The sequence below is a fragment of the Rattus norvegicus genome, chromosome 9 (genome assembly GCF_021556685.1).
Source record: "Rattus norvegicus strain SHRSP/BbbUtx chromosome 9, alternate assembly SHRSP_T2T, whole genome shotgun sequence".
In the NCBI taxonomy this organism is placed as follows: domain Eukaryota; kingdom Metazoa; phylum Chordata; class Mammalia; order Rodentia; family Muridae; genus Rattus; species Rattus norvegicus.
The window spans coordinates 63,447,867-63,469,789 of NC_141542.1; the positions used below are offsets into that span (position 1 = coordinate 63,447,867).

The 21,923-nt window shown below is 42.7% G+C and overlaps 3 protein-coding genes across 16 annotated transcripts in view; 1 reads left to right on the forward strand and 2 right to left on the reverse strand.

Annotated features, from left to right (window-relative positions):
- Osgepl1 (O-sialoglycoprotein endopeptidase-like 1) overlaps nucleotides 1-4,366 on the reverse strand; it is a 34,572-nt gene extending 30,206 nt beyond the window's left edge. The window contains exon 1 of the transcript XR_015628600.1: nucleotides 4,267-4,366. The gene's annotated coding sequence lies outside the window, so the exon portion shown is untranslated. The remainder of the gene's footprint in view (nucleotides 1-4,266) is intronic.
- On the reverse strand, nucleotides 1,121-14,901 carry Ormdl1 (ORMDL sphingolipid biosynthesis regulator 1). 2 transcript variants are annotated; one of them, XM_087564326.1, is made up of 4 exons: nucleotides 14,822-14,901; nucleotides 12,845-13,025; nucleotides 10,664-10,799; nucleotides 1,121-4,366 (listed from the first exon to the last, which is right to left on the reverse strand). In XM_087564326.1, the coding sequence occupies exons 2-4, from the start codon at nucleotides 13,016-13,018 to the stop codon at nucleotides 4,263-4,265; spliced, it is 414 nt and encodes a 137-aa protein (XP_087420452.1). In that variant the 5' UTR covers nucleotides 13,019-13,025; nucleotides 14,822-14,901; the 3' UTR covers nucleotides 1,121-4,262.
- Nucleotides 14,902-15,019: 118 nt separating this feature from the next.
- The window catches only part of Pms1 (PMS1 homolog 1, mismatch repair system component), an 85,409-nt gene continuing 78,505 nt past the window's right edge, over nucleotides 15,020-21,923 (forward strand). Inside the window, exons 1-5 of one of the 13 annotated variants that reach the window (XM_087567186.1) lie at nucleotides 15,020-15,138; nucleotides 16,774-16,954; nucleotides 18,401-18,493; nucleotides 18,823-18,968; nucleotides 19,287-19,424. In XM_087567186.1, coding sequence (XP_087423312.1) covers nucleotides 19,293-19,424 — 132 coding nt within the window. In that variant the 5' untranslated portion in view covers nucleotides 15,020-15,138; nucleotides 16,774-16,954; nucleotides 18,401-18,493; nucleotides 18,823-18,968; nucleotides 19,287-19,292. 13 annotated transcript variants of the gene reach the window in all.

Sequence of the window (21,923 nt, forward strand, 5' to 3'; positions counted from 1 at the left end):
TTGGGTCTATTATGAAGGGTGTCGTTTCCCTAATTTCTTTCTCGGCTTGTTTCTCTTTTGTATAGAGGAAGGCAACTGATTTATTTGAGTTAATTTTATACCCAGCCACTTTGCTGAAGTTGTTTATCAGCTTTAGTAGTTCTCTGGTGGAACTTTTGGGATCACTTAAATATACTATCATGTCATCTGCAAATAGTGATATTTTGACCTCTTCTTTTCCGATCTGTATCCCTTTGATCTCCTTTTGTTGTCTGATTGCTCTGGCTAGAACTTCAAGAACTATATTGAATAAGTAGGGAGAGAGTGGGCAGCCTTGTCTAGTCCCTGATTTTAGTGGGATTGCTTCAAGTTTCTCTCCATTTAGTTTAATGTTAGCAACTGGTTTGCTGTATATGGCTTTTACTATGTTTAGGTATGGGCCTTGAATTCCTATTCTTTCCAGGACTTTTATCATGAAGGGGTGTTGAATTTTGTCAAATGCTTTCTCAGCATCTAATGAAATGATCATGTGGTTCTGTTCTTTCAGTTTGTTTATATAATGGATCACGTTGATGGTTTTCCGTATATTAAACCATCCCTGCATGCCTGGGATGAAGCCTACTTGATCATGGTGGATGATTGTTTTGATGTGCTCTTGAATTCGGTTTGCCAGAATTTTATTGAGTATTTTTGCGTCGATATTCATAAGGGAAATTGGTCTGAAGTTCTCTTTCTTTGTTGTGTCTTTGTGTGGTTTAGGTATAAGAGTAATTGTAGATTCGTAGAAGGAATTCGGTAGGGCTCCATCTGTTTCAATTTTGTGGAATAGTTTGGATAATATTGGTATGAGGTCTTCTATGAAGGTTTGATAGAATTCTGCACTAAACCCATCTGGACCTGGGCTCTTTTTGGTTGGGAGACCTTTAATGACTGCTTCTATTTCCTTAGGAGTTATGGGGTTGTTTAACTGGTTTATCTGTTCCTGATTTAACTTCGATACCTGGTATCTGTCTAGGAAATTGTCCATTTCCTGAAGATTTTCAAATTTTGTTGAATATAGGTTTTTATAGTAAGATCTGATGATTTTTTGAATTTCCTCTGAATCTGTAGTTATGTCTCCCTTTTCATTTCTGATTTTGTTAATTTGGACGCACTCTCTGTGTCCTCTCGTTAGTCTGGCTAAGGGTTTATCTATCTTGTTGATTTTCTCAAAGAACCAACTTTTGGTTCTGTTGATTCTTTCTATGGTCCTTTTTGTTTCTACTTGGTTGATTTCAGCTCTGAGTTTGATTATTTCCTGCCTTCTACTCCTCCTGGGTGTATTTGCTTCTTTTTGTTCTAGAGCTTTTAGGTGTGCTGTCAAGCTGCTGACATATGCTCTTTCCTGTTTCTTTCTGCAGGCACTCAGCGCTATGAGTTTTCCTCTTAGCACAGCTTTCATTGTGTCCCATAAGTTTGAGTATGTTGTATCTTCATTTTCATTAAATTCTAAAAAGTTTTTAATTTCTTTCTTTATTTCTTCCTTGACCAGGTTATCATTGAGTAGAGCATTGTTCAATTTCCACGTATATGTGGGCATTCTTCCCTTATTGTTATTGAAGACCAGTTTTAGGCCGTGGTGGTCCGATAGCACGCATGGGATTATTTCTATCTTTCTGTACCTGTTGAGGCCCGTTTTTTGACCAATTATATGGTCAATTTTGGAGAAAGTACCATGAGGAGCTGAGAAGAAGGTATATCCTTTTGCTTTAGGATAGAATGTTCTATAAATATCCGTTAAGTCCATTTGGCTCATGACTTCTCTTAGTCTGTCGACATCACTGTTTAATTTCTGTTTCCATGATCTGTCCATTGATGAGAGTGGGGTGTTGAAATCTCCCACTATTATTGTGTGAGGTGCAATGTGTGTTTTGAGCTTTAGTAAGGTTTCTTTTACGTATGTAGGTGCCCTTGTATTTGGGGCATAGATATTTAGGATTGAGAGTTCATCTTGGTGGATTTTTCCTTTGATGAATATGAAGTGTCCTTCCTTATCTTTTTTGATGACTTTTAGTTGGAAATTGATTTTATTTGATATTAGAATGGCTACTCCAGCTTGCTTCTTCTGACCATTTGCTTGGAAAGTTGTTTTCCAGCCTTTCACTCTGAGGTAGTGTCTGTCTTTGTCTCTGAGGTGTGTTTCCTGTAGGCAGCAGAATGCAGGGTCCTCGTTGCGTATCCAGTTTGTTAATCTATGTCTTTTTATTGGGGAGTTGAGGCCATTGATATTGAGAGATATTAAGGAATAGTGATTATTGTTTCCCTTTATATTCATATTTGGATGTGAGGTTATGTTTGTGTGCTTTCATTCTCTTTGTTTTGTTGCCAAGACGATTAGTTTCTTGCTTCTTCTAGGGTATAGCTTGCCTCCTTATGTTGGGCTTTACCATTTATTATCCTTTGTAGTGCTGGATTTGTAGAAAGATATTGTGTAAATTTGGTTTTGTCATGGAATATCTTGGTTTCTCCATCAATGTTAATTGAGAGTTTTGCTGGATACAGTAACCTGGGCTGGCATTTGTGTTCTCTTAGGGTCTGTATGACATCAGTCCAGGATCTTCTGGCCTTCATAGTTTCTGGCGAGAAGTCTGGTGTGATTCTGATAGGTCTCCCTTTATATGTTACTTGACCTTTTTCCCTTACTGCTTTTAATATTCTTTCTTTATTTTGTGCGTTTGGTGTTTTGACAATTATGTGACGGGAGGTGTTTCTTTTCTGGTCCAATCTATTTGGAGTTCTGTAGGCTTCTTGTATGCCTATGGGTATCTCTTTTTTTAGGTTAGGGAAGTTTTCTTCTATGATTTTGTTGAAGATATTTACTGGTCCTTTGAGCTGGGAGTCTTCACTCTCTTCTATACCTATTATCCTTAGGTTTGATCTTCTCATTGAGTCCTGGATTTCCTGTATGTTTTGGACCAGTAGCTTTTTCCGCTTTACATTATCTTTGACAGTTGAGTCAATGATTTCTATGGAATCTTCTGCTCCTGAGATTCTCTCTTCCATCTCTTGTATTCTGTTGGTGAAGCTTGTATCTACAGCTCCTTGTCTCTTCTTTTGGTTTTCTATATCCAGGGTTGTTTCCATGTGTTCTTTCTTGATTGCTTCTATTTCCGTTTTTAATTCCTTCATCTGTTTGATTGTGTTTTCCTGGAATTCTTTCAGGGATTTTTGCCATTCCTCTCTGTAGGCCTCTACTTGTTTATTAATGATTTCCTGTGTTTCCCTAAGTGTGTTCATGTCTTTCTTGAAGTCCTCCAGCATCATGATCAAATATGATTTTGAAACTAGATCTTGCTTTTCTGGTGTGTTTGGATATTCCATGTTTGTTTTGGTGGGAGAATTGGGCTCCGATGATGGCATGCAGTCTTGGTTTCTGTTGCTTGGGTTCCTGCGCTTGCCTCTCGCCATCAGATTATCTCTAGTGTTACTTTGTTCTGCTATTTCTGACAGTGGCTAGACTGACCTATAAGCCTGTGTGTCAGGAGTGCTGTAGACCTGTTTTCCTCTCTTTCAGTCAGTTATGGGGACAGTGTGTTCTGCTTTCCGGCGTGTAGTTTTTCCTCTCTACAGGTCTTCAGCTGTTCCTGTGGGCCTGTGTCTTGAGTTCACCAGGCAGCTTTCTTGCAGCAGAAAATTTGGTCTTACCTGTGGTCCCGAGGCTCAGGTTCGCTCGTGGGGTGCTGCCCAGGGGCTCTCTGCAGCGGCAGCAACCAGGAAGACCTGTGCCGCCCCTTCCGGGAGCTTCAGTGCACCAGGGTTCCAGATGGTCTTTGGCTTTTTCCTCTGGCGTCCGAGATGTGTGTGCAGGGAGCAGTCTCTTCTGGTTTCCCAGGCTTGTCTGCCTCTCTGAAGGTTTAGCTCTCCCTCCCACGGGATTTGGGTGCAGAGAACTGTTTATCCGGTCTGTTTCTTTCAGGTTCCGGCGGTGTCTCAGGTGCAGAAGTCCTGCCGCTCCTGGGCCCTCCCCCACGGGAGCCCAGAGGCCTTATACAGTTTCCTCTTGGGCCAGGGATGTGGGCAGGGGTGAGCAGGGTTGGTGGTCTCTTCCGCTCTGCAGCCTCAGGAGTGCCCACCTGACCAGGCGGTTGGGTCTCTCTCTCACCGGGTCTGGGAGCAGAGAGCTGCTGCGGGCCGGGATCCGCGGGTGTGGGACTTCCGGTAAACACAGACCGTGCCTCCTAGAGAAATTCTGCTTCCGTGTCCCAAGCTCACCAGGCAGCTTTCTTGCAGCAGAAAATTTGGTCTTACCTGTGGTCCCGAGGCTCAGGTTCGCTCGTGGGGTGCTGCCCAGGGGCTCTCTGCAGCGGCAGCAACCAGGGAGCCAGGCAGTAAATTCTTAAGATGAGATCTAGAGGGAAGTTAGGAACAGACCATTGTGGTGAGGATTAACTCAGGACTACAACAAGTTCCATTTATATGTTTGCTTTCAAATGTAAGGTTATCTAAATACAAGTATTGGTCTACAGATAGAAACTGAAAATATAGGTGGGCGGAATGATCTGGATAGAGTATACAGCATAAAGAGAATCAAAGCAAAGGATCATAGGAGATTACTAATATTAATGGATGGATAAAAATGTACCGTATGACCTCGCCAGCAAGAATACGCGGGGACACACGAATCCTTACTGCAGCTAAAACGTTTATTGAATCTTAAAGAGAGGCCAGGAGCACCGGCATGGCACGGCTTATATACACCCTAGCGCGGCGCATCCACACCTGATTGGTCGCTTACCCATGATCTCATTAGGCACGCCCCGGAGTGCGCAAAGACCTGGCACAAAGGCACTCTTGCACATTCGCACACAGTTAACTTCCTGAAAGGAAGTCAGCTGGCGCGGCGGAGGCCAGCGCCATCTTGTAATGGCAAAGCTATCTCGGCCTTCCACGTGGGGCGCAGTGGAAGCCAGCGCCATCTTGTGGTGGCGAATGTTATTGCAGCCCTCTACATCTCCCCCTTATTATTTTATTAATAACAATAAATTATTGTCTAGGCTGGTCTAGGTCCCTGCAGTTACGTCCATCTGCTGTGGCTCCTGTCTTAGGTCGTTCCTCTATGTCACAGCCTTATCCGTCGAAGGGTAACCCTATCGCCACTGGGCCCCGTGTCTTAGATTGGTCTGTGCATGAGGAAAGTTGCCCGTCTCTGGATACCGCAGTGCTGTGTGACAGTAACTGTTAAATGACCTAGGGCGAACTCTAAAAAGAGGCCAGCCAGAAAATGAGTTAGTGGGGAAATCATGATCACCCTATCGCGTGCAATGAGGAAACCTCAGCGATGTAGAAGGGCTGATCAAAGAATCATTAAGTCTCTCTCATCCCAGTGCAATGGATCCACAGATCCATGGGGTGCAAGAGCAGAGAACTCAGATACCGACTAATTTTTGAAGATAGATAACCAAATTTTAGGGGAGGCCCCTTGTTCAATGGCCACAAGTGCTTGAGTGATAACGGCCTTGTCACGTTTCTGTTGAGATCTGAGTTTGCAAACCAACCATAGCATGAACACTAATCCACAGCATAGGGCTGCACCAAACAGAGCCACCCCCACTCATTCTTTGAAGTACTAGGAATCCAAATCCAAAGAGGCAGTGTGAGGGCTAGAGGTAGTTTCCGAGGGATCCATCCAGGAGTCATTTTTAGGCGTCAGAATTCTCCGTGTCAGTCGTTCCGGTAGCCAGAATGGGTTGTCTTCTTCCTGTGGGAAAACACAAACCGCTCCCCTGGATCTTATTAAAATAGGATCCGGGCCTTTCCATAGACCAGTCAGAACATCTTTCCATTTTGCCATCTCTTTTGGTCTATCAGGCTCTGAATAGTGGCGTTCGGCCGCAGTATGGCCTTGGGCGTCAAGATTTAAAAAATTAAGGGTGAAGAGTGCCATGGAAACAGCTTCTCTTGGTACTGAGGGTAGAGCCTCCTCGACTCCCCCTTTTTGTTTAATTAAATAGGATTTGAGAGTGCGATGGGCACGTTCTACAATGCCCTGTCCCTGAGGATTATACGGGAGACCAGTCAGATGAGTCACATCCATCTGGTGGCAGAATTGTTGAAATTTTTGAGAAGTATAAGCTGGTCCATTGTCTGTCTTAAGGAGTTTGGGTTTACCCCAAGCACTCCACGCCTCGAGGCAATGTTGAATTGCATGCGAGGCCTTTTCTCCTGTTAGAGGTGTAGCAAACATGATGCCAGAGCATGTATCAATAGAAACATGCAGATACTGAAGTCTTCCAAAAGAAGGGATATGAGTAACATCCATTTGCCAGACCTGTAGCGGTTGGATTCCTCGTGGGTTAACTCCCACATGTGGTACAGGCAGGAATTGACAACAATTTTGACATTGGGTAACTATCTCCCTAGCTTCTTTTCTAGTCAAAGCAAATCGGTGGCATAAAGTTTCAGCCGTCACATGAAATTGTCTGTGAAATTCTTTTGCTACATCTAATTGGGGGGACAAGGCAACTGCAATCACTCTTGTAGCTTGGTCCACTAGGTCATTTCCGCGGGACATTGGACCAGGAAGGCCCGAGTGAGCTCTAATATGTGTTATAAATACAGGGGATCTCCTGCCGAGAAGGGTAGATTGAATTTGTTGAAAAATTTGAGCAAGTTTGCTGGAAGGCCTGATTAATCCAGCCACCTCAAGAAACTTAACTGCATTAACCACATAGGAGGAATCTGACACAATGTTAAGCGGGCCTGGGAAGATCTCGAGGACCTCTAGCACCACTAAACATTCCACAACTTGAGGTGAGGTTTCATTATACTGCTTAGATACTACCTTATTATTGACCACATAAGCACCTACACCAGTTTTTGACCCATCTGTATACACTACAACCCCATCAACAAGTGGTTTCTGAGACATTATGTGTGGGAACACAATGGCTTGGCTTAAAGCAAATTGTAGGATCGGGTGTTTTGGATAATGATTATCAATCTGTCCAGCAAAGGAAGTAACTAACACTGCCCAAGCATTTGAGGTAGCAGCTAATGTTGAACCTGAATGGCTGTATATGGTACTATCAAAATTTTGGGTTCTTTCCCAAAATGAGTAATAGCTGCCTTCAACCCGCGGAGTGCAAGCTGAGCAACCACATCAGGATACCAGTCAATAATCTTAGCAGGAGATGCATTGGGATGGATCCATAATAAAGGCCCATCCTGCCACAAGGCAGCTGTTGGTAACTGTATAGTTTTGAAAACACACAAATCAAAAGGCTTGGTTTCATCAATGCGCTGCAATTGAGCATCCTGTAAGGCATTTTCTACATCTTGTAAGGCCTGGTTTGCGGCTGGCGTCAATGCTCTCGGAGAGGAGATATGAGAGTCCCCTTCCAAAATATCAAATAAAGGTTTCAACTCAGCAGAGGAAATCTTTAAAAATGGTCTCAGCCAATTTATATCTCCCAATAATTTTTGGAATTCATTTAAGGTATGTAAATGATCTCTGCGAATCTCTAATTTCCGAGGAAATATTTTTTCAGGATAAATGACCGATCCCAGAAATGAGCCAGTTTCTGCAATTTGAACCTTTTCTGTAGCGACTTGTAGTCCCCATTGTCCCAATGTTTAAATTAAGATGGGATATGAGGTCTGTAAGGTTGTTAAATCTCTATCACACATTAGAATATCATCCAGTAATGAGCCAGAAGCAAAGATGGAAATTGCTTCCTTATAGGTTCAAGGGCTTGTTGCACATATAGTTGGCACATAGTGGGGCTATTGGCCATGCCTTGAGGCAGGACCTTCCACTGAAATCTCTTATCAGGTTCAAGATGATTAATAGCTGGTATAGTAAATCAAACCTCTGTCTGTCTTGTGGACACAAGGGGATGGAAAAGAAACAATCCTTAATGTCTATAATTATTATCTTCCATTGCTTAGGTAAGGCGGAGAGTAAGGGTAGGCCTCGTTGGATCGAGCCAAATAAACGCATCTGTGCATTAATGGCTCTCAAATCATGGAGAAGTCTCCATTTTCCTGATTTTTTCTTTATCACAAAAATAGGAGTATTCCATGGTGAAATGGACGGTTCTAAATGACCAAGCTGTAATTGTTCATTAACCAATTTAGTGGCAGGTTCCAATTTTTCAGAGGATAGAGGCCATTGAGGAACCCATTTTACCTCCTCCGTAAGCCAGGGTATGGGCATAGAACCCTCAATGGCACCTAGGAAAAACCCAGGCCTTGCCTTCCTATATTACCTTCTTGTGGGACTGGTTCTAATTTTCCTTGTTCCTTTTTTCCTAATCCCTTCCCTTCCTCGTAGCCCATTCTCTTCATAATCTCGACAGTTTGTCGAGAGTACTCGTTGGTCAATGTCAGTCCTAGACCCTGTAAGACATCCCTCCCCCAAAGGTTAACAGGAAGAGGGAGGACATAAGGAATGAACCTTCCTGATTGGCCTTCTCGAGCATGTCAGATCAAGGAGCGTGAGCTGATAGTGGGGCTGGCCTCATACCCTAGTCCTTGTAAGGAATGGGATGATTGAGTGACAGGCCATGCCTTAGGCCACCAACTAGAGGAGATAATGCTCTTATCAGCCCCTGAATCTAGAATTCCCGTAAAAGTTTTCCCTTCTATATTCAACTCTAAAGAGGGTCCAGAATTAAGGTCCATCATTAAATAAGCAGAATCAGTCCCGGAAGAGCCAAACTTCGCGGGGCCTCTAGGGACCACGGAAGAAGGGAAATGATCATGTAAGCTTGGAAGGATAATCAACTGAGCAATCCTGTCACCTGAGAAGATGGAAAAAACGCCTTGAGGGCAAGAGCAGAGAACTTGAAGTTCTCCCGTGTAATCTTGATCTATTATTCCAGGGTGAACAATAAGTCCCTTTAAGGTTAAGGAGGATCAACCCAAAATAAGGCCGACACTTCCTAAGGGTAGGGGGCCTTTGTAGTCAGTGGGGACAGGTTGCACACCCATCAGTGGCATTAATATGAATTGGGTGGTGGAACAGAGGTCCATTCCTGCTGAGCCTTTTGTAGCTCTGTGAACCGTGGTGTCCGTCTGTTGTGAGCTGGAGTCCCATATGTTTTGGGGCCCTGAGACTTGGGGCCAAGATACCCGTTTTTTGGAGTATTTTCACCCCCTTCTGCCTGGGGAGGCCCGGGCTGAATAAGCCTGCCTCTGATATCTTTAACTGAGCGACACTCACTAGCCCAATGATAGCCTTTCCCACACTTAGTACACAGTCCTGGTGCTCTCTTCTTTGTGAGGGCCTGACACTCCTTTTTCAGATGTCCTGGTTTGCCACAGTTATAGCAGACCCTGCGATCACCTGTACCTGAGCACTTTTGGCCCTGTAGGATAGCAGCCGCGAGGCCGGCATTAGTAAGCGGGCCTCCAAGTTCTCGGCAAACTCTCAGCCAGTCCTGTAATCCTTTGCTCTTCCTAGGTGTAATAGCTGCTCTGCATTCCTGTGTGGCTTGCTCATAGACCAACTGTTCCACTAAAGGCATTGCCTGTTCAGGGTCTCCAAAGATCCTGCCTGCTGCCTCCATCATCCTAGCCACGAAGTCTGAGAATGGCTCCTGGGGGCCTTGTATAATTTTCGTTAAGTGTCCCCCAGACTCTCCCTTCTTGGAAAGTGCCTTCCACGCCTTAACGGCGGCAGCAGAGATTTGAGCGTATGCTCCCCAGTCATAGTTTGTTTGATTATTGGCATACTGCCCTTGTCCTGTTAGCAGATCAAGTGTCCAATCTCTCTGATCGCCTTCAGCAATGGCATTGACTTTGGCCTGTGCCTGAGAGGCGTCATACCACAAGGCTTTCCATTCCACATATTGTCCCATATTAGGGAGCGCAGCCTTCACTGTTGTCTGCCAGTCTCCTGGAGTCATGGCCAGAGTGGCAAGCCTCTCGACTTGAGCAATAGTAAAATTGGCACTAACTCCATAGTTATGGACCGACTCGGCAAGTTCCATAATTTGAACATATTCTACTGGTGCGTGAACACGGCCTCCATCGGCGGCCTCAAACTTCGGAAATGCCTGCTGTATCTTTTTCTGTTCCTCTTTAGTGAGGAAGGAATCTGAGTGGAATCTCTCCATATAAGATGGAGGGGCGCTGGGGCTTATAGGCTGGGAAACCGCATGGTTTCCACCTCCCACTTCCTTCTGTTTACCCAAGCTGTTAGCTCGTTGTTCATCTGGGTAGTATCCTTCTTCTTCATAGCGAGCTGCCTCATCTTCTAAATCCTCTCCCTCAGAGGAGCTAAGCTCATCTGTCTCTGAGCTATCAAGCTCTGAAGCCTTTAATTCCTTTAACGGATAACGACTTCTCCTTTTCAAGACTTTTTTTCCCTTCTCTGTTTCATCTTTCCCGGGGCGTTTTTTTCCCCAATCTCTCACCTCCGCAGATCTGAAGTCTTTGGAAGTGACTGTCTGCTTATTTTTATCTTTTTTCCTTGAGCTCTTTAATTTTTTACCCCACCCTGTTTCTGACATGCCGTCTTGTACTTGCCCTAGCACTCTCTGCTTTGCTATTACAGCTGGGCGGCTCCCATGCGACCTCTGATGCTGTCTGGCAGCAGCCAAAAACTCAAAGGCCAATAGAGAAAGCATGAGGGCTGCTAAAACGATTTGCAGGGGAGTGAAGTGGAACAGATCAAGACTAAGCATGTCTCTCAGGGCCTTACCCGCGTCCTGCAGCTTTTTGGATTCTCTCTGCGGACGGAGGACCTCCTCTGTCAGCGCCTGGCGATGGTGTGGCGTCCCGGGTTCTCGGCACCAAATGTCCTGCGCGACCTCGCCAGCAAGAATACGCGGGGACACCTAAAACGTTTATTGAATCTTAAAGAGTGGCCAGGCGCAACGGCATGGCGCGCTTATATACACCCTAGCGCGGTGCATCCACACCTGGTTGGTCGCTTACCCATGATCTCATTAGGCACGCCCCGGAGTGGGCAAAGACCTGGCATGAAGGCACTCTTGCACATACACACACAGTTAACTTCCTAAAAGGAAGTCGGCTGGTGCGGCGGAGGCCAACGCCATCTTGTAATGGCAAAGCTATCTCGGCCTTCCACGTGGGGTGCAGTGGAAGCCAGCGCCATCTTGTGGTGGCGAATGTTATTGCGACCTTCTACATAAAAAGAAGACTCTGCAGGAGGTATACCTAGGACAAAGTGATCCCACAGAAGCCAAAATAAAAGTTCTGGTCAAAAGGAGATGACTAGGTTTCTAGTCAAGCATTTCTAGAAACCACTATTTAAAACTATGCACCACTCTGGGTATGCACCTTCTGTCCCACTTACTTGGGAAGATGAAATGGGAAGGTTACTTGAGCCAAGGAGTTCAAAGCCATCCTGGGCAACATGATAAGATATATTCATTCTCATCCATTCTCTCTCTCTCTCTCTCTCTCTCTCTCTCTCTCTCTCTCTCTCTCTCTCTCTCTCCCCTCCCTCCCTCCCTCCCTCTCCCCCCCCTCCTTTCCTCTGTCTCTGTCTCTTTGAGATAGAGCCTCTCTATGTAGTCTTGCTTTTCTTGACCTTGTTAAATAGACCAAGCTGGCCTTGAACTTGCAGAGATCCACCTGCCTCTGCCTCCCTAATCAGAGGTGCGTGCAACCATGCCCAGTGATTCCACCGCTTAAACAAGTACAACAGTGATGTTCTATCAGAGTCCCTCACTTAAAATGGAAGAAGTATTTACTTATCTTTTCTACCAACCCAGTACCCTGATCATCAACCTCACCAACATTCCGTATGTAAATTAACTATTAGTATAAAAACACCTATCTCCTTTCTTTCTTTCTGTTCTGCTCTAATAAGCAAGCATATAATCAGTTTGGATTCAGTTCCCTTTCCACTCTGCTTTAGTAATCACTTAAAGGTTAAGAAACCCTCACAGTGTTGGATGGGTTCTCTTCCTAATAGTCAACTTCCAAGCATGAGTAACATGCTCAGGAGTCAGTGAAGTCTGTGACAATCTGTAGTGCTAATGTGGCAGGAGCATGAAACCAACAAGAGGGCTGGGGATTTAGCTCAGTGGTAGAGCGCTTACCTAGGAAGCACAAGGCCCTGGGTTCGGTCCCCCAGCTCCGAAAAAAAGAACCAAAAAAAAAAAAAGAAACCAACAAGAAATATCTAAGGTACCATAGGACGCTGAAAAGTGCTTAGGTTAAAATGTTTATACTGAATAAAAAAAAGTAGTCAAACAATTTAAAAAAACTTTGCAAGGATCAAACCAAAAATGTTTATTAGACTTAAACAAAACCCAATTAATGTTCAAATATTCTAGTGAATCAATTAATAATAACCCAAATTATAATGTAATTTTTATTAAAATGGCAATCAATGAAAGTGTAATGAAATTAAAATGGCAAAAAAATGAAGTGTTAGAAACAGGCCTAACGTTAAAGCCTGACAAGTAAGGAATCCTAACCAACATTAAAATTCTTCAAAATTACCTCAAGCCACTGGATTATATACATGTACTTATCTTTGCAATGCCAAGTCTGGAACTGTACATTTTAAATAGGTGACTTTTATAACACAGTGCTGTTAACAAAACCCCTAAGTGTTGGGCTGGAGGTGTACTTCAGTCCAGAGCTTGCCAGGCATCCACAGGGCCAAGTTCAAATCCCAGTACTGAAGAGCAATGTGCTGTCCAAACACCACTAAGTTACAGATGTTATTTACCATGTATTAAATACCTTCATGCTGTTATGAACCACCAGTAACTTATCTCCACTTTTCTCATCACTCCAAACTGAAGCTCTGTACTCATTAAATAGCATCTCACTGTTTCTTTCCTTAACTCCCTGACATAGAACCTTAGAGCGCACCATATTGAAAGTAAAATGGAGTTCTTACCAGATTATGTATTATGTTTGTTAAGGTCCAGGCAACAGGAACACTGCAGAAGGGGATGCTGAGAAATACAATGTGAAGCAGGCCAACTCCCAAAGCATATGTCAGCCACATACCACGGCTATTCATTACACGAGTATTGGGGTTTACCTCACTGTGGGCAACTCCAACATTCATGTCTGCTCTGTAGGAAAGAAATAAATTAAATGTTACTGCGATTTTCTCCCCTTCTCATCCTGACAGGGAACACACATACCTCCAAAATATACCTTCTATGGATGTCAACATAAGCAATGAAATATCAACGCTGGCTGTCACTACTGTCAGGCAGACAAAGCTTACTTGTACTGCTTCTTTTTCTAAAGCCTGTTTCCTAGCCTGTCAATTTAACTAGATGAAATAATAGGAAAGAAAGCTCAAACTGAATTCAGGTGTGTTGGTTCAGTCCTGTAATCCCAGGACTCAGGAGGACTGCCAAAATCTGAGGTCAGCCTGGGCCACATGACAATACCCTATTTCAAAATTTCTTTAAAATAGAAAAAAATTACATATGTGTAAAATGTAAGCAGAGTGAAAGCCAGGAGCTAAATATATAATTGTGCAAGTTAGCAGGTTTCACTGTGATGTTTCAATATATGTCGATATCATGTTTCGAGGGTATCCCCTCTCTGCTCTCTCCACTCTCCTTCCCATGGTAATCTAGCCCATTTTATATTTTCAGGTCATCTTTTTGTTTCCTTTTATTAGCTTTCCATATATTACTTTTATTTCTCTGTGGGGTTTGTTTTGCCAAATATGATAATCACCAATAAAATAGTATTTTAAAAAAATGGGGGGGGGGTAGCAGAACTGGCCCAACCAGTCTGAGTGGCAAGATGCTAACATGTAATGGAACATTTTAACAATAGTCAGAGGTCAAAAGCAATTTGTTTCCTCTTTAATTTCCCACTCTCTTGAAACAAGGTCTTACTGTGTAGGTCAGACTGTCCTCAAACTCCTGTAGAGTAGAGGGATTACAAGTGTACAAGGCAACAATGTCTGGCTCTGTGCCCCCACTTGAATAGTGAACCTAGAAATAACAAGTTGTTGATGTAAAATGAAAAATTTGCTGGGTTAGTTATACAAACTTGTACCACAACTAAGTTAAAGTCATGAATCTTTCTCAATATCTCTTTAGCCAAACTCTCTACTTATTTTTTTCTTTGCCTCAGCCCCTCCCCCACCACACCACTGGCTTCCTCCTCCTTCTATGTTCAGGAAGAAACACTAAAGAACTAGTATTAGTATTCAATTATCCTGATCATACGGGGGGGCGTGGTCTGAGAGTTTAGTTTGTTACAATCAAACTGAAATGGGTATTGTCTGAAAGAAAGAATTGCACTAGAATACATTTCAGTTCCCATTCAAAGATACATAAAACCCCTTCTACTGCAGTGTTTAAAGAAAGGAATTTCACCCTGCTAAGCAAGTGTTTTTGGAGTGTAATGTTCTTCCGGCTTCTCAAGATGTATGGAATAGGCAGTGATGAAAGTTACACTAAAGGAAAGTCTCGCGTAAATTTTGCTTCTATAATAACCTATAATGCAATTTAAAAAGTTAATACTTCGAACTAAATATAAAAAAATATAAAATGTAAAAAACTAAATATATAAAAATATAAAATATAAACAATATAGACTATTAAAAAAAACCCTAAAAACCAAATCCAAAACCTGCTGGAATGAGCCTCACTTTGACACCTATGCTATACTACAAAACCTTTCCCTACAGGTAAGCGGCAGACAAAGACTTTCCCTTCCCAGACCTTCCCGGCCCGCGCACACGCACCCTAGGTCCCACCGACCCAATCGCAGCTGCACTTCCGCGGCGCACCGCCCACCTATGGGCACCTTGGGTGCCCGGCGCGAGCCCCTGAAGCAGAGGAAGCTCGCTCTGCCGCAGACCTTCCCGCAGCTAGCTCCAGGGAGCCTTCGAGCTTACCGGCCGCCAGCTCCTGGCAGGTTACAGGACAAATCCCGCGGCAGCTATAGTAGGTGCCCACGCCAGAGCGCCACTGGTGCGCCTCACCGCTTCCGGAAGGCTGCCAAACTGCTCTTGCGAGTAGCCGATTGGCTACCAGTCTCGCCCATCCCACTTCCCGCTGTGGGCGGGCCTAAGAGGAACGCGAGCGCAGGTCCTGTTGAGCGCAGGCGCGCTCCAGGAGAAGGACATCCCGCCAAGTAGGGCCTGCTGCTCCGGGTCTACTGAGTGCCTGCAGCGGTGGGTGGTGAATCTCATAACCTCTCGCGAGCTAGAAGGTAGTGTAATGGCGAACGGGCACGCCCGGTGATGCTCGGGGAGGCTGGAGGCGCCTCCCGGAGCCAGGTGTAAATGTGCAGGGCTTGCGCGCGCACGCTTGTCAAGCCTTCTGGGCTGGCTAGGCAGTAGTTGGAGCTCAGACCCCTGGGGTTCAAGCTGGGAAAGTTTTGTCTTGCTAGAGAGTGTAGCTCCAAGAAGTGCTGTGCGTTGTCTCATACAGAAAGGTGTTAATTTGCGTTTATCCCCGATGAAAACAATCACGTGTAAGTATATCCCAAAGAGATGTGAATACCAGAAGTTCATCTCATTGAGGAAGGGGAGAAAAAAAGATTTAATTGATCCATTTTCTTCCTGAATCATCATTGAAAGTACATTTTCTTTACCTTAGTGATTTGTATTTATAAAACTTTGTGAGTTTTATTTCAGAAGTAATTCTGGAAAACATTTTAAAGTTGACAGAATGCTTGCATGTATGTGTAGATATCTTATATTTATGTTGGTTCTATGTAATGGTTGGATTGGATTCTTTTTTAAAATTTGTTGTTTGCTCCGTAAAGTCCAAGTTCTCTAATCTTCTTGCTTTCATACATCAGTTTCTCTTTCTGATCACCTCATATTTCTAGTACTGTTGATTGGCTTCAGTAGACATTAATTCTTTTCCAACACTAGGACTGTTCCAATACTAGGCTTGTCCTCAGTAGGTATGAATTCTTTTCCGACATTCCATGTTTTGTTCTGGGACATGTAAGCCTGGCAGTAACCCTTTGACTTTTCAGAAGAGGCCTTTAAGTTGCACACCACTTAATAATATGCCACACTCCTGAATATGTTTTCAACATAGATTCTCTGCCCTCAAAGCAGTGTGAGCCAAAAGGAAGGGACAAATAAATAAAATAGCCATTTATGGGTTTGAATTAAAAATAAGGAAGGGATGCCTAATCTCTTGAGAGATTGGAATACAGAAGAAGAGTTTTGGGAATTGGCACAAGATATCCCAGAAAAATGTCATGTGACTCGGAATCCTACCACATCTAGATAAAGAGAGCCACATTGTAGTATGGCCAGATTTGTACTATGTGTACATTTGGAAAATAGGATGAAATTAGAGAAATAGGGTAGTAGGGAATTTGGACTTAACGTACTTAGCAATTGAAAATCTTAAAAATTTAAAGTAGGGTAGCAAAGATATTAAAGTTATAGAAACAGCTTATAAATATTTAAGTCCAGATATCAATTTGGTAGTGATTGAAATCGTTCAGAGGAGAAATACTAAGGGGCTGACCAGAAGTGGTATTGGGAAGAATCCTCTTCTAATAAACTCAGGAAGGAGCAGAAATAAGACCAGGTGTCATGTATCTGGGAGTTCTTACAGTATTGTTGAGATTTTTAGCTTGCTTGCTTGGCAAGTATTGAGGTGTGGTTTTCCAAGCCAGAATATGCATGTGTCTTAGAAAGGCGGTAATCTTCTGCGAGTTAACAAGCTTTTCCATTTCATTGTAATAGATGTGTAATATGTGTTGAGGATTATAAGAGATAGTCCACAGAGTTCCTATGTTGGCTATTAATTTTATTACCAAGCAAATTATAGAAAGAAAGAGATTCTGAGATATAATAAAATTTATCTTGTCTCTTAGGTCATCTAAGTATGATACTTAGAAGGAAGATAAATAAGGCCCTGGAATCCAGAAATTGCTAGGCAGTACACTGGATCAGGGGAATGTATTGGCTGGTATTTGTCACCTTGATACGACCTGGAGTCATCAGAGAAGAAAGAACCTCGGTTGAGGAAATGCCACCATAGGATCCAGTTGTAAGGCATGTTCTCAATTAGTGATCGATGAGGGAGGACACAGCACACTGTGGGTGCTGTAATCCCTAGGCTGGTGATCCTAGGTCCTATAAGAAAGCAGATGCTTGGAGGTTGTTTCATTTTCAAACTTAGAGATTAAAAGCAGTTCCTATATGAAGAGCTCAGCACAGTGTCTAGCGTGCTAAATTTCATAACGGAGGGGCTAAATGTGAAGCAAAAGACTTGATGAGAAATAGGAACTTATTCCATCCGGGTTTGACTGTGTAATTAATTTGATAGGAATACCCTGAGTTTGACCTGGCGGCCCCAGCAGGCACTTGGAGTTTAATAGGAAGGAAATCAGAATTATACATATATTCAAAACCCTTGGAGAGAAAAAGAAAAACATCAGTTTTCTTCCATTTACACTAGTGAACTTTCTGTCTTATTTAGTTGTTAAGTTGGCATGAAAATAATGAGTTTTATTATGGCATTTTCGTTCATACAAGTGTTACACCTTGTTCCAGTTTGTCCCCCTGCCCTGGTGCCCTGCTAATTAAGGTCAGAGTCTACCATTGTCTGGATAGCCTTCTGAGTTCAGCACAATATGGAGGACGTTTCTCACTGACAGAGCTTCCCCTTCTCTGACCTTGTCTGGGGAGTTCAAATACCCCTACACACCTCTACCTGTAGAATGTCACATAGCCTTAGTTAGATAACAGGTTCAACTTCCTTTCTGCCAATAAGAACCCATTCAGCTAGCAGTTGATATTCATGAAAATGCTTCCCCATGATGATGATGTAGTGACCTTTGCCCATTCTGGATATTCTGACCCTCTGACCCCCATGCCCAAAATTATATAAGCCTTGAACCATGATCTCCAGGGGGGTAGGGAGACCACACTTCTCTATTCCCAAGTCTTACTCGGTTTTTTGTTCCCTTCTCCCTCCATTAGTTAATGCTCCATCTGCTCTCAGATACGTGTGTTCTATTACCCTCTTTTGTTTTTAACCTTCTTCCCCTTCCCATAAGATTGCTTTCCCTTGTCTGGAAAGATGGCTCAGAGGTTAAGAGGTCTTCTAGAGAACCAGGGTTCAATTCCCAGCATCCATATGCTGGTGAAATGATCCACTGAGATGGTTTTTGACAACCACTCTGATTAAGCCAATTAAAACTTTTAGTCCTTTTTTTGTTGATGGCCAGATCAAGAGTGGGCTCCTGCCTATGAATACCCTCTTGGTGCTCAAACTCAGGAGTAAGACGTTTTAAAGGCAAACACAAAGTTAGATGAGGGTCAGAAAGATTTTGAAATCACTTATGGTAGACTACTGGGGACATTCTTATTCAAACCACCATCGTATGTTTTTAAAGTATAACCAAATGATCCTCATTATTTCATTGAACTCTTGCCACATGACCTTTTCCATTTCTATTAGTAATTAGAATCTTCTCTTTGTTTTAATTTGTCTAGGGCTTTGCCAATCTTGCTTGTTTCTGATTAACAACTCTTTGACTTTGTGTATGTGTTGGTTTTGTCTCCCTTCTGAGTATCTGGGGAGTCCTGGTGAGTAGCTCTCTCTCGACTCAAACCTAATCTGTTTCTAGGGGAGAATCTGTTTGAAAGGGTCTTCTGCTTACTTTCCCCTGCTGTGAACAAGACTGTATTGCTGCCTCTGGCTCAGATCATTTTTCAGTATTGCCCACCTTTTCCCCTGAACTTAGCTTTTCTGCCATTGCATATGTGAATTCCTCTTTCTCTCTTTAAAAGTAAAGTCCATTTTGTTTTATTTTTTAATCAGTTAAACATTTTTTTTATTATTTTGTTGTAATTCAAAGCAAATGGCTTCTGCCACCCCCCTATCACCACTTTCTTCTTTCTTTTTCTCCCTCCAGCTCCTTCTGTGTCTGATCTGTTTTTTTTCTTATTCTGATGCTTCTACTTTCCCATCATGTGGCGGTAACTACCAGTCTGCTGTCTTTCCTGAAAATCTACTTCTCCTGGGGTTTTTAGAGCTGTTGGGTCACTGCACTTGTGAGAGGTAACTAATTATGTGTCTCAAGACTTCCTGGATCCAAGTCTTGACCCTGTGTTTTAGTAACTGAATGAACTTAGTTTCTCTTTGAATGCTTCAGTAATCTCACTAAGTAGAGATGGTAATGGTACCTGTATCCAAGGATATTAGTAAGAAATTAATTATCTGACTATGTGAGTTTGAAGTACAGTCTTGTATAAGTAGTGGCTCAACGCCAGTGAGCTCTTATGGTGTCATCTAGTATTGTCTGCTCTGTGAGAGTCAGCAGTATTTAGCCATTCTTATTTTACTCCTAATGATTCTTTTCTAACTACTCTGGTGCAGGCTAGGATGAAACAGTTGCCTGCAGCGACAGTTCGCCTCCTGTCCAGTTCTCAGACAATCACTTCAGTGGTCAGTGTTGTGAAAGAGCTCATTGAAAACTCCTTGGATGCCGGAGCCAACAGCATTGATGTTAAACTGGTGAGTGTCCCTGTGAAGCAAATACCTCTAAAGTAAAATGGGCCTGACCGATTGTCCTGTTACATTGTTGATGTCTTTTTTTCCCCAGACATTGGACATTTTGGAGCACGTCTTAAAGAATAAATTGTAATTTAAACTAAGATTATAGTAACACTGAAGGAAATTACAAAAGAATACAAATGCTAGATAGGAAGGAATCTTTTACCCAATCACTCGATTTAATATCTGTTTTCTTTTAATGTTTGTCCTTAGTTATTCATATGACTTAAACCCCAGCTTCTGAATGACCAGCAAAGTATGTGCTGTGTGTGCTGGCAGGCTGTGCCTACAGCACCTCACTATGAATTCACACTATTGTATATTACGAGTTATTCTTACTGTACATGCTAAGTTTTCTACCCTTATAGATACATATGCATGCAATTATGGAAATAAAGACTTTAAATATTTTTCTACCATCATTTCTCAGCACATAAGCATGTAAATATCTCTATTTTCAAGTTATTTTATATCAGGATGTTACATTTTTAAAATTTGCTGTAACCTCCTATAAAATCAAAATCAAATTATATACTTCCAACATGCAATGGTACATGATATACAGGACCATTCTAAAAAGGAGGAAGAGGTGTATAATGAAGAAATAGCAGATAAAGGTAAGACTGAAGCCAAGCAAGGCAAAGTCCAAATCCTCCAGCAGTGAGTCCAGGGAGAAAGGGCTTTGGATGGCCCTTCAGATCTCCCATTGCTTTCATCTCAGTTGTCTGCAACACACTTCTCACCTTGAGCTGGTTCTCCCGAACACAGCTTTCCTCAGTAGATATTGCAGGCTTCCGGCATGTTCAGCATCGTGGAGTCTCCAACATAATTTAGGCTTCACTAAAGTGAAGCTGTTAAAACAGCTCCTCTCAAGCCGTCACCAGGCCTTCATGTGGGGACCCACTCCCCGGTCACACACCTGGTCTAGGCAGCTTTTCTCAACCAAGGAAGAAGGTTCCACAATGCCTTTTCTCTTGCTCCTTGAATTGTATTTGTATAAGGTTTGATTTGTTGGTACTTCTCTTTGTTGTATAAGCTTCCCTTCACTTCCTAGGTCTTTTCTTCTACAACTTGCAGGATTAGCTGGGTAGGGTCTTGCGCTGTCAACCCCACCCTCTTTACTGCCCCTACCTCCATGTCTTTCAGCACAAACCGAGGCTCCAACTTGATATTACATCCTCTGGTGCTCTTTTGACCCTCGAAATGTGTTTATATTTCTCTTTGCCCTGCCTGCTCTTTATATATTATACAGTGGAGTCATCCTAAACTATAAGGACATTAATCCAAAACTTTTCAACTTAACCTCAGGCACATTCTTAGGACAAGGGCAAAAGGCAGCCACATTCTTTGCCAAAGTATCCCAAGAATGTCTCTAGCCTAGTTGCTAATATTATTCCCCTGTGAAAGCTCCTGAGTTGGGCCTCTATAATCCAAATTGCTTTTAGCACTACTGTCTTCCAAATTTGTACTAGGGTGACCTAATAAACCCCACTTGCAGCATTCAACAGCTTTCCTGTCCAAGGTTCCAGTGTTTTCCATAATTCTCCAAAAAGCAGCATGGTCATTCTGTCACAGAACCCTAATCACTGGGACCAACTTAAGTCATAGTTACTGTTCTATTGCCGTGAAGAGGCACCATGTTGTAGGCAACCTAGAAAGCATTTAGCTGAGGGCTTGCTTACAGTTTCAGAGGTAAATCTATTATCATGACAGGAAGAATGGTGGCAGGCAGCCAAGCTTGGTGCTGGAGAAGTAACTGAGAGCTACATCCTGATCCACAAGTTGGAAGCAGAGAAAGGCCCTGGACCTGAAAAGGCCACATCTCCTCATGCTTCCCAAAATAGTTTCATCAACTAGGATCCAAATATGAGCCCAGGGGGCCATTCTGATTCAAACCACCATAGTCCCTAAATGTATTTATGCAGTTCTGTAAAATATACATAGACCAAGTATGTTGTAAGTATTGACAATTACAGAATCAGCTGATCAGACCTGAAAGATTTGAAGATGTTCTGTGCTCTAAAAACAGCAAATGTTCCTCCAGGATTTAAATATGTAAAAATAAACAAGCACCTCTATCTATCCCTTCAATGTGCAAATCTGTATTCATTCTTAATAAATGATAAAAACATGTATAACAAAGTATCTCAATTATTAAATATTGGATTTGTATACCTATTTTATATATCACTATATACCAGAAATTGTGTAAAAATTTGGGTAATGAAAAGAAGAAGTTTAGGAAGCACCCAACGGTGCTCGTGAAACTGCTCATTTTAAATTTAATTTCATTTTTGTGTCCTCCCTACCTGTTCATTATTTACTATATATGAGTTGTGTAGGATTATATTAATGAAACAAAGAATATGGTTTTAAGTATCTAATTGTCAGATTTCTTTTTTGTTGCAAGCACTATGACATTATAATTCTGACAGGGGCACTCTGTAAAAAGGATCTAAC